The 12225-nt window shown below is 33.4% G+C and overlaps 1 protein-coding gene across 1 annotated transcript; it reads left to right on the plus strand.

The window, feature by feature from the left end:
* Window positions 1–672: 672 nt before the first annotated feature.
* Window positions 673–12083, plus strand: LOC133180488 (AP-4 complex subunit epsilon-1-like). Its single transcript, XM_061315002.1, has 12 exons — window positions 673–780; window positions 1003–1074; window positions 1664–1787; window positions 4384–4457; window positions 6038–6165; window positions 6842–7000; window positions 8553–8717; window positions 8939–9012; window positions 9377–9499; window positions 10000–10100; window positions 10274–10318; window positions 11171–12083. The coding sequence occupies exons 1-12, from the start codon at window positions 706–708 to the stop codon at window positions 11744–11746; spliced, it is 1716 nt and encodes a 571-aa protein (XP_061170986.1). The 5' UTR covers window positions 673–705; the 3' UTR covers window positions 11747–12083.
* Window positions 12084–12225: the final 142 nt, after the last annotated feature.

Raw genomic sequence — 12225 nt, forward strand, 5'->3', positions numbered from 1 at the left:
TTAGATGTAACCTCCCCCCCCCCCTTTCAAAGCTGTTGCGATCAGTTTTCTGGAATCAGTCTCAGGGGACTTTCAATAATTAGCGTTAATTACACTTTTATTGAGTTCACCCATGGATTACCCAAAAGCTAAAACGGACATACGTATTTTCTTGTCATGCAAGAGTACCAATTGCAAATCTTATGAATATATGTACATGACTGTATCTGTTTCCAACAAATTTTTATATGCACATTTTTTAAATATCATGATAGTTTTACCCTTTCTTTTTCCCTTATTTATAAATAAGACTTATTTAGGGCTACTTTAAGAAGCTCTAAATACACATGTAACCTAGCTAAGTTAGGGAATATTGGTGGGAGGGGTGCGTACGTCCCCTCTAAATCAGCCAGTGAATTAGAGTTATTATATGCATTTAGAATATTTATGATTACCCAGCTTCTCGATCCATTAAAAAAAATTCTGTCACATTTTCTTTTTTCTTTTTTTTGGAACAGTTAAAAATACATGTATTTATTCTCTCTTGTGTCAAAGATTCGTCCTACCAAATTCCTTGTACGCTTTATCCACACTTCACTTCCGGTTAAAATGAAAGTTGTTGTTAGTGACTCTCCTGTCTCCAGAGGCCTGAGAGGGTATGGATGATTACGGACTATCATTGCGTTTTAAGACGATATACAATAGGATTGTTGAAATTGTTCTCTGATGGCGTCCGGGGATCATCTTGACCCGGGATTTCACGACTTTATTAAAAGTGTCTGCAGACGTCGTAGCTTGGAGGTAATCTCTCTCTCTCTCTCTCTCTCTCTCTCTCTCTCTCTCTCTCTCTCTCTGAGACTTGATTTCTCTCTTTTTTCCTTCACATACACTATAATGCAATTAGTAATTTTCCCACTTCATATTTGACTGCCATTATTGCGATTGCCCAACTCAGCAACCTACTTGATTAAACATGCCTGTAAATGAATGATGAATTTTAAAAAGTGCATCTTGATAATTTAGGAGGAAAAGGAATTTGTCAACCATGAACTGGAGCAAATCAAAGAGAGCTTGGAGAAAAACGGTGTTTTACAGGTGGGATATTATGGTCCAGTCCACACTTTGTGAAAGGTGTTTCCCTTTGTGGGGTCAATCAAAAGGTCAATACTGAAAAACCTAAGATTTCTCTTCATTATTCTACCTAATCCGAGATTCCTCTGACTCCAACCCCTGCTTTTACATTTTGACATGTGCACATGTCAAAATATAAAAGCAGGGGTTAGAGTCAGGAATCTCAGATTATACTCTACCAAACATTATGGCATGCTGCTACAAATTTACTTGTTTAATTTTTTTCTTTCAATACTTAGGTAGCCCCATCCTGGGCTTATAAAATAAAATAAAATATTAATACTAAATAGCCATACATTTACAAAGATCATCAAGTTCAAGATAATGAGGTTTGACTATACATGTATTTGTGTAATTTACATCAATTATGGAGCATCATGCCAATTATTTTCTTAATTTGCTTTTCATATGTTATAAGAGAGATGTACATTAACTTAGTTCCTGAGTTATCCAATGATCTAATGATTATCTAATGATTAAAAAGAAATCTTTACCCTCATTAATACTGCATGGAGTTTGATACACAATTTGCAAAAGTTTATTTTTACTGTAGGACTCGGTGTATGACTATCTATGTCGTCTCGTGTTCTGTCACATACTTGGATATGATGTCTCTTTTGGTCTCATCTACCCAGTAATGCTGGCAATGCAGGGCTCTGGATTAGAGAAAAGAATAGGTATAAAATTTGTATGAATGAAAAAAAAAATGAATTTATAATTAAGGAATGAATTTAATAGCTACCTAATTTATATGGTAAAAAGTGGGTTGGAGCAGTTTACGCTTTATAAATGCGAAGCGGTTTATAAAAAAGCGTAAACTGTTCCAACCCACTTTATACCAGATAAATTGGGTAGCTATTAATTTCATTCCTTATAATTTAATTTTCATTCATTTAGTGTAAAAAAAAAAAAAAGGTGATTACCCTTAAAAATTGTTTTCAAATTGTAAAAAATTTAAATGTAACGTCAGGCGGATCGATACGTTTTTAACACAAGTCATTGTGACATAGGCAACCCAATTTACACGATATAAAGTAATTTTTTATCCAATCAAATACCGCGTTATAACCAGAATTAAATTATTTTTAAATGAAAATGAATGAAAAAATGAATTTTTTTTTTTTTCCGTTTGTAAAATTTTTGTTCATTTTCTCTTCTGAGTTTTAGCAACTGTAAATTTTTACTTGTACATGCTGAAGGAGAAAAATATAAACATCCTACTTAATACAGTTGAACTTCAGTATCTTGAACATTGATATCTGGAATACCATAATGGATATGTCGTAGTGATTTAGAAGTCCCAACCCCTTTTTCTTTAAGTATTTTACTATCAATATATTTCAATATCTCAAATCCTCAGATATCTTGAAGTTTTTTCTTGGTCCCATCAAGTTCGAGATAATAAGATTTGACTGTATATTCAAAAGTAGGGGTTAGCAGAATTTTATGAGAGGGGCAGGTGGGTGGGGGATACTTTGTTTACAGTCAATCCTCAGTAATCTGGAATCCAATCTTGACCGACTGGACAACATAATTGTCATTTATATCGATCAATGAAAAAAGCAGAGCTGCCAACCCTTACGATTTTGGTGTAAGACATGGTTGGAGCATCTGAAATATGCCTTTGGTTATGATTTATCTTTATTCATCAGATTTCCCTTTTTCTCTGTCAAAAGTTTGAAATGCAGTAATTTTTAGCTTACCTCGATTAAGTCGACATGAGCTTATGCTATACCCCAACGTTGGCATCAGTGTCCCCGTCAAAGTTTTAGGAGCAAGTCCATTCCCAAGTAACTATAACTCCTACCTGGACAAACTTGCATGGATGATGCATCTAGGGATGGACACTACCAAATTAAACTTGCTTCGATGCTGGATCTGACCTACATTATCCAGTTGAGTGACCAGGTTAAAGTTTTTGGAGCAGGTCCATTCCCAGTAACTATAAGCCTACCTGGACTAAACTTACATGGATTGTGCATCTAGGATGAACGCTACCCAACTTGCTTTGCATGCTGGATCTGACCTACATTTGACATACAGTCAAACCTCTTTATCTCAAACTCAATGGAATCTAGAAAAAAACTTTGATATCTGAGGATTCAAGATATCAAGGCTAAAATACTAAAGAAATAAATATGTGGTTTGGACTTCCAATTACTTTGACATATCCATGGTATTCAAGATATTGGTGTTCAAGATACCAAAGCTACACTGTAAATTAATATCTTAAGGTATTCAATGTATAATGACCATATTTTGTATCTAATAAATGAATAGGGCTGTGTCAATATATCGATTAATCAATACGTATCGAATATTCAGGAATGTATCGTATCGAAAAATAACTTCCAATATGTATCGGGCAGGCAGTTTTTCTTATAATTCTGTGAAAAAGTTGGGAATTTCAGTCACCAATTTGAAAGGTTATTTTTAACTGTTTTGAATTAAAAATGATCAATAATGAAATAAACATTAAGGAGATAGCACATCTTAAATAACTATTACAAAATACATAGACAACTATATTTTATCATGTTAGTTTTACAATCATTAAAAGTTTGAATTTGAAGTGTACTTTGTAAAGACAGTGAGACATGGACTTCCAATTTGGTAATAAAACATCCAGTTTTTGTCAAATCTATGAATTAAATGATATACAAGACTTTTTTGATAGACTTTTTAAAGAATCCAATATATCGCATATCGCTTTATGAAATATCGTATTGTATCGTGTCGAAATATTTTGCTCAATACACAGCCCTATAAATGAATGGTCCGATATTTTTGATCATGGTAGCATTTTGAAGGTTTATTAAATAAAAATACTCCACCAAAGGAATTTACAAAATTTTGATTATTGTCCAATTAATTGCACCTTGATTTTTACATTGAAGTCTATGGGCAGTGCATGTTTTACTAAGATATTGTGAAAAGTAATTTGAACTTCATACAAATCTCTTGGTGAAAATATGCATAAACTCTCTCTTTATTAAAATATGAAATAAAATGAATTATTTACCACATATATTTTGACAAAATTAAAATTTTCTTCTTTTCATCAAGGGCAGATAACTCTTCAAAAATGTTTAAGGTGCAAAATAGCCGGCTTCTTATATGTTATCAGTTATGTGAATTTAGTTCATTTCACTTTCATGGTTATCTTTAGTTAGCAATATATATTTAACTAGTTTAAAATGATTTAAAATTGTTCAATATCCCTTTATTATACATTGAATACCTTAATTACTATAATTAATTTTATATACACAGGTTACACCACAGCCATGTTGCTCCTTCACTCAGATCATGAACTATCTCTTTTTTTGTTGAGTAGCATTCAGATGGTAAGGAACGTCTCATTCGATATTGTATTAAATATTCAAGGTAACAACTGATTTGGCCTCGAAATAAATTTCTGTGTTATGTATTCAGATTAATATTTTAAATGTCTGAACAAGTTGTTTGTAATATTCTAAAATATTCTTTGTTATATTATAAAATTGCTCCTATCCGATCATTTTTTTTTCAGTACTTTAAATTTTATATATTTGTTCTCTTTTGCAAGAAATACAGATTGTCCATGTCATTTCAAAAACACATTTAGATTGAATAGCAATAACATTTAGATTGACAGCAAGAATTATTAAATCTGTCTAGCTGTCCCGCGTATAATAAAAACATCTATTGATTTTTTAGTTTGTGACTTTATTATGATTATCAATGTGTAGATAATTAAAAAAACCTATCCAGCTTGAAAATTGTGGCCCAGAGTTCATCAAGACAAAAAAAAAAATTAATGATGGCCTGGCAGGGTTGTTCTTAAGATTTGAAATAGCAGGGGACATTAAAAAAGTAGAAGGGGGTCTGTGGTTCCTCCCCTAAGAGGAGGCTGAGGGAGAATACCAGAATAACCGGGGGATTACATTATTATAGGCGGGGAAATTTCCCTGCCCCCAGGTCTTAGGGACAACCCAGGCCTGGGCTTATTCCTTTCTGTAGTAGAGTCAAGCTTCCCTAAACCACACACTTAATTGTGTTTCAAAGTAAAAAATGTGGATTAATGGAGCAGTTGAATTACTGTACCAAACCTTTCTATAATTGGTATATAAAAATGTTAATTCTGTCCTTCAAAAATTCATTCTGAAGGTGAAACATCCAGATAACAGCATCTGGGATAACGAGGCTCCACCATAAAAGAATATTTCTTAGTAAATTGCTGCAAGGCATAATCTGTGAGGAAGATCAATTGCAAAAGACCTTATTTTGCTGGAAAAGAAATATTTAACCATTAAAAAACCATTAATCCACATTTAGCTTCCAAAGTTTTCTTTGAGAGAGTCATTAGGTAAACAATGTACAGTAAAACAGTTTTAGGGATAGACGATTTTGCTTCATTTTAAATGTAATTCATTATAAACCATTAAGTTCACAAAATATTTCAAATCCACAGGGAATGAAAATCTCTTCGCTGTAAGCATGTTTCCTATAAGCATGTTTTACTGTATTTCATAGGAGCTGAACAACATTTGTGACGCAATAGATGCTGACATAACAAAAATTCCCCGGAAAACAATTGCAGTAAAACTTGGTTATAAAGAACTCATTTATAAGGAATTAACCTTTGTTATAAGGAATTTTTGAAGACTTTTCCTTATGTTCCTTATACGGATATAAAGAATGTCAGTTATAAAGAAGCCAAATTTGAGGTCCCAGTCCAAACTGAATTAGGACTTCTGGATCCGGGGCCATAAAACTTAGACAAGCTCACTTTTGATCTCAGTCTCACTTTTACTGAAGGAATGTATAAGGGAAAAGTGAGACTGAGATCAAAAGTGAGCTCATCTATAAATGTAAGTTTTATGGCCCTGGAGCCTGCTTTTGAATGAGCCTTTTTGTAAACATTAATGATTTTTTTCTTTTACAGGACCTGAATAGGACTAACATTTTGGATAACTGTATTGCATTGTCAGCTGTCTGTCATCTTGTCAACTCGAGGGAAGAATACGTCAGCATGTATTTGTCTGGAGTTCAAGATAAATTACAGCATCCAAGGTACAGTGGTGCCTGATTAATCTCGACTATGCTTCATCTGATTTAAAATAAATTGTATCATTAAAGTTACAGTTGTCTCATTAATCTGCACATCTTCAGCCAGATAAAAAATAGGTAACATTCAAGGTACAGTGGCACTTATTTAATCCAGACAATTATAACTGAATAAAATTTTGGAGAATGCAAAGTAAAGTGGTGTGTTTTTAATCCAGACATCTTCTCTTTATCTTGCCAATGGATAGAAAAAAGATAGCATGCAAAATACAGTAGTGTCTCCTTAATCCAAACATCCAGACATTCATCCAATTGAAGTGGATATGAATAAGAAATCATTATTGGGAAGTTAAAATTGAGCTACAAACTGATAGGTTTATACTGTATACAGGATTATTTTCGCTTTTTTTTTTTTTTTTTTTAATTTTTGCCCTTTCACACTTGTAAACAATTTTGCAGCATTTTAAATTCACCCAGACACAGTTTTGTCAAAGAAATAATGCTTTGTTTTTTAAATTTGCCCCATTTCAAATTTGCCTACCAGTAACAAGGGCAAAAGGGGCAAAAATAAAATGGGAGTGAAAATTTCCTTGTACACAGTAACATTAAATCAGTAGGGAATACTGGGGAGTAGGGCCACTGGTTTTGGCATTGTGACTTTTTCATAACTTTAATTTCAAAGTGAGTTGGTGAGAATGAAGGCAGCATGTTGTATCCTGAGGTTTATAAGGACCATCCCCAGCTACCAGGGCCATCTACAGGACAACATAAAAAAGCTTCTGTATGACAAAGATCCAGGGGTCATGTCTATAGGGGTCAAGATACAACTAGAACTGCTCAGGTTAAGACAGATTAGGTTTGTTCAAGGTTATTTGTTTTTGAGAACCATGCTAATGGCCCTAAAAGCTGAAATTTTTCCCCTTTGCTTCTTTTGTAAAATACTTAATAAATTTTGAGCTAGGCTAATTAGTGTAATTGTATGGAGAGATATGATAAGACAGAGAAGATGTACCTGTACATGCATTTTGGTAGATTTCTGATATTTTAAATGTTCGATAGTTCATGAATGAAATATGAAGATAATGAACAATATTCAATCTTGAAAGTCCAATGAAACAATACAAATTTGGAGCAGAGCAAACACGGACCTGAAAATTTAGAGGTGGGATCAGGTGCCATGGAGGAGTGAGCATCCCCTGCCGACCGGTCACACCCGTCTTGTCATGATCGGGAAACAAAAACTGGAAAAATCCGTAGACAGTTCAGTGTATAAATAATGGTTTAACAATTAGTATGAAAAACGTCAGTCAGCATTTGACTCAATGAAAGGTCATTGTATCGACCAAAAAACTTGCGAAAAGATGACTTCAAATGAGACTGTTGATATCCTTGTTTCGACAAATTGTTTGTCAGTAGCTTCCCTCTTTTTAGAAATTGTTCATATGTAGAGCATGCTCTTGCGTATCGAATCAACTGAGAGACATAATCATGAGAGAATTATATTCAAGGAACAAGTACAGCCAAACCCCATTGTCTCAAACTAGTTGACACTTAAAAAAAATCAAGATATCCAAAAAGCTTTGAGGTACAGTCAAACTTGTTATCTTGAACTCGATGGGACTGAGAACAATAATTTGAGATATCCAAGGATTCCAGACATTGAGGGGAAAATACTTACAGAAAAAGTGGTTGGGACTTCCAAATCACTTGGACATATCCATGGTTTTCGAGATATTGGTGTTTGAGATAACGAAGTTGAACTGAATTTAGATTTTAAAAAACAGCAAAAAAGTGGTTGGGGCTCCCTATCACTTCAACATATCCATGGTATTCAAGATGTTACTGTTTGAGATACCAAAGGTCAACTGTATCATGAATTTTAACACCCCCTCTCCAATAATTGATACCATTCACAGTAGCTCAGTCGGTAGAGCACTTGCTTCATGATCGGGAGGTCATGAGTTCGAATCTCGGCCGCGACTGACCTAAGTCAATAAAAAATGGGTAGTAACTGTTCGTTCGCCATGCGCTCAGCACTTTGAAGTGAAAGTTGCGGGTCCTTCAGATGAGACCTTAAAAACCGAGGCCCCGTGTCAAGGCAGGCATTGGCACGATAAAGATCCCTCACTGCTCAATGGCCCAGGAGTGAGTGCCGAGTAAAGGTCAAAATTTGAAGCCCTTCACCGGTATATGGTGACATCTATATGAGTGAAAAATTCTCGAATGGGACGTAAAACAACATACAATCAATCAATCAATCCAATAATTGATATTAAGAAATAATTATACTTACAATTTGTAGCTGAAGATAAACTCAAGAAAATATGTTTTTAAAGATACATGTATATACAAATCAGAAAAATAAAAGTTTTGAAAATTATTTTCTTTTAGAGAGGAAATCAGAACAGCCCAAACTTGACCTCTGACCTTATCAAAATTCAACAGCAGCTAATGAACAGGAGCCTCCCATCATCCTTTGAGTACCATGGCAACCCATTACCATGGTTACAGATTGACATACTGAGAGCTTTGGCAGTTCTTGGTAGAGGAAGTAAAAAGTAAAGCTTGTATTTGTTAAGGATATTTTTCTGTCTTTGATTTTGAGGGCTTGGTGGTTATAGCCATTTTTAGACTATTTAAACCTTCTGGAAAAAAGATTGTTTCACTAGCAAAGAGAGGTCTTTTAAAAAATGTAAGAATTTAACATAATAGAAACTTCAAAGGTAAAATATGTATAATGTGCTTTGCAAATAAGGTAAATTTCAACTTAAATTTCCAGGAACAGTGAAGACATGTACCCCCTGCTAAGAAATGTCTTGGATAAAACTGACATGAGAGAGAAAATGACTTATGGTAAGGTTGTAGTTACTTGCTAATAGAGATGACTATTTGATAATGATACGAGTAGAATTTTTGCTACAGAGGTTTTTAATATGTAAATGGGCATATTTTATACTGTAATATTGGTAAAATTATACCATAGTACAGAGTAATTCTTTGTAACATCAAATATCTGAGAAATCCAGTTTAAAATTCTATTAGAAATGAGTTGAGTTCAATTTTATTTCAGGTTCATTTCCTTTGATGTATAATGATTCATAATTTCTCTAGAATTGCCCTTCTTGGAGTATTATTAGAATTAACTTCATTTCTTTGCATAATTATAATCAAAAATGTCTTTGGGTTATTAAGAGTGGATCTTAAATATTTATCACAGCAATCTTGTATGAATGCATTGTGACCATCACCAATATTGTGCCTCATCGAGAACTTCTGAGTGAGGCAAGTAGCAAAGTGAAAAAATTCATCTCCTCAACAAGTTACGTCGTCAAGTACATAGGTAAGTCATGCCCTCAAGTACATAGGTAAGTCATGCCCTCAAGTACATAGGTAAGTCATGCCCTCAAGTACAGAGGAAAGTTATGTCCTCAAATACAGAGGAAAGTTATGTCCTCAAGTACAGAGGAAAGTTATGTCCTCAAGTACAGAGGAAAGTTATGTCCTCAAGTACAGAGGAAAGTTATGTCCTCAAGTACAGAGGAAAGTTATGTCCTCAAGTACATAGGTAAGACAATTGTAACTATGGTATCTCAGACTCTGATATCTCAAATATCATGCTGATTTTAAAGTACCAACCACTATTATTTTTATTGTATTTCAACCTCAATATCTTGTTGAACCTTCGCATATCTCAAAGTTTTTTCCCTTTGGGTTGATATAATGATGTTTAACTGTATACAGTATGCAATGGTTTCTTATTATTACATGTCTACATGTAGATAGTTTATTTTTAAAAGTATCATTTTCAAATTAAATATAATCATTTTTCATCTTTTGTAGGTGTGAAGGCCCTGTCACATTTGATAACAAAGAGTCCAGAGAACTGTCAGATTATTCTTGTAGAGCTCCAAGATGACCCAGACCCAGCCGTCCAATCAAAGGCATGTGAAAGTTTGAAGAACTCATTAAGCATGAAATATTTTGATGAGAAAATAAAGAAAAAACATTAAAATTGATTATATTTAAATGATTTATATTAACTTTTTATTCATTTATTTAATATTTTTCATTCATGTGATAATTTGTTTGTTTTTTAAACCCTGGTTTTATTTAGATTGCAGAGCTTCTGCACAGTATAGCTAAGGAGACAGATGTCAAGGTTGTTAATTGAAGTATTCCACTATATTCAATATTCATTTTAAAAAAAAGAAGACAATTAATGCTTGCTATACATTTTAATTTATCAAATATACCTTAATATAAATAATTTTAGTTTAAATGTTAAGAAATAAGATACATGTATATGATATAGTTAAGAAAGATTTCAAAATAGATATATGCATACATGTGATATGTACCGGCTGTACGCAAAATGTACAGTTTTTTGAGCCCATTCATCGTGTACCGGCGGGACACCAAAATTCACGGAATATGAAAATTTGTACAGTATTTTGAATTCTCTCTAAATGCCGCCATTTTCCTCTCATTCTCGCTCGCGAGACACTGAAAAACGTCACCTGTGTTTCACACTTGACCTTCTGATAATTGTGTAGTGTACACAAACCATCGCGTGCGAAGGTGTGAACTGCCAATTGGGATAATTATCTTGCTATAAATCCGTATCAAATACCCCTTTAGGTAGCTTTATTTTTTAAGGGGTACTTAATTACTGTTAATGTTTTGTATGCGTAACTTGATTGAAAAAAAAAATTAAGCCAACTTTCTAAAGTTGATATACATGACTTAATATACGTGAATCTGACCCAGATCTTCGTAGGTATAAAATATAAGATGTTTATTACAATGATTACGCTGGAATTTCAGAAGAATTTAAGCGATATTTTATACCATTTTTTGTACCGTTTTTTGATAGGCAGTGTACAGTTTTTTCACCCAAATTCCGGTTTTTTTATGGCCCTTGTACAGTTTTGTGGTCTTTGACTTATCACATGTATGTATATGGTCTATATTTTTAAGTTATGATATTGTCTTTTTATGAAATTTTCTACAGATTGGCAAGAAAGTGGCTGAAATGAAGAATCTTGGGTCTGAGGAACTTCTTACATTCAATTCTACCTCCACAGACTGGAGAGCTCTTAGTGCTGAAGAGTCACGTAAGGGAGATAAATCAAATGAAGTCTTGGAAAATAATGATTATAAAACATCCACAGATTTATTAGATTTTTCAGAAACTAAGATATTCTCAGAACATTTCGACTCCCATGAAACATTACTCTCAGTTAATAATCATAACAAGGAAAGTTTTCCAAATAATAAACAATGCATGAAATCACTATACCAAGAAAAGGACTTCAGTCTAGAGAAAGCAGGGTTTTACAGCAGAGAACCCCCTCCTCTAAGTAGTGAAGATTTTTCTGAAGATGGAATGAGCTTATTGGCTAAGCAGCCATTTTCTGGTTGTGATGAAGATATGGTTGAAGGGAGCCTCATGTTTAGTCAGGAAAATTTGGAAAGTTTCAGCCAATTAAATTTAGACATACCCCAAAGCAAAGACAAGGAGAGTGAAAGTACATGTAGTTTATTTAGTAAAACCAAATCAAATTTTTACAGTTTAAAAAGTGAATGACCAGACATTGAAGCCATTCAAAGATAGGTCAATGTTGATGACAGTTTATGTAGTCAGTATAATACATGAGTGTGACTGTGAAGATTCTGTTACAATGTAACAAGTGATAATGTCAGCTAAAACACAAAATAAATGTACTATGTTTTTTATTATTTTTTTTTATTGAATGACACTGTATGCAAATGATCTACACAAACATTTTATTGTCAACATGCATAGGATGTAGTTTAAGGTTCAATTGTGAGACTTTTTGCATAAATGATCAGTGTGTTGTTACATCCTTCAAACAATGTTAGTTGTATTTGTTTGCAATATCAGAAGCGTAACTGTGATAAAAATGATGGATAAAATCTAAATGCTCCAATGGTTGTCTTTATTTTTTAGTTCACCAGGGCTGTGTTCAAGATTGTAGTGTCTAACGTAGCAGCTACATTGTAGGTTGTAGATATCTACAAAAATCCTTGCGTTTAAACACAATA

The sequence above is a fragment of the Saccostrea echinata genome, unplaced genomic scaffold, assembly GCF_033153115.1.
Source record: "Saccostrea echinata isolate AGI-Se365-2 ecotype Australia unplaced genomic scaffold, CSIRO_AGI_Sech_v1 ptg000006l, whole genome shotgun sequence".
Classification (NCBI taxonomy): Eukaryota; Metazoa; Mollusca; class Bivalvia; order Ostreida; family Ostreidae; genus Saccostrea; species Saccostrea echinata.

Excerpts from the sequence above, each read along its gene's own strand:
- LOC133180488 (XM_061315002.1), top strand. The coding sequence starts at position 706 with ATGGCGTCCGGGGATCATCTTGACCCGGGATTTCACGACTTTATTAAA. Across the intron at positions 1,075-1,663 it reads AGAAAAACGGTGTTTTACAG|GACTCGGTGTATGACTATCT; the intron begins GTGGGATATTAT and ends TTTTTACTGTAG. Across the intron at positions 9,500-9,999 it reads TTACGTCGTCAAGTACATAG|GTGTGAAGGCCCTGTCACAT; the intron begins GTAAGTCATGCC and ends CATCTTTTGTAG.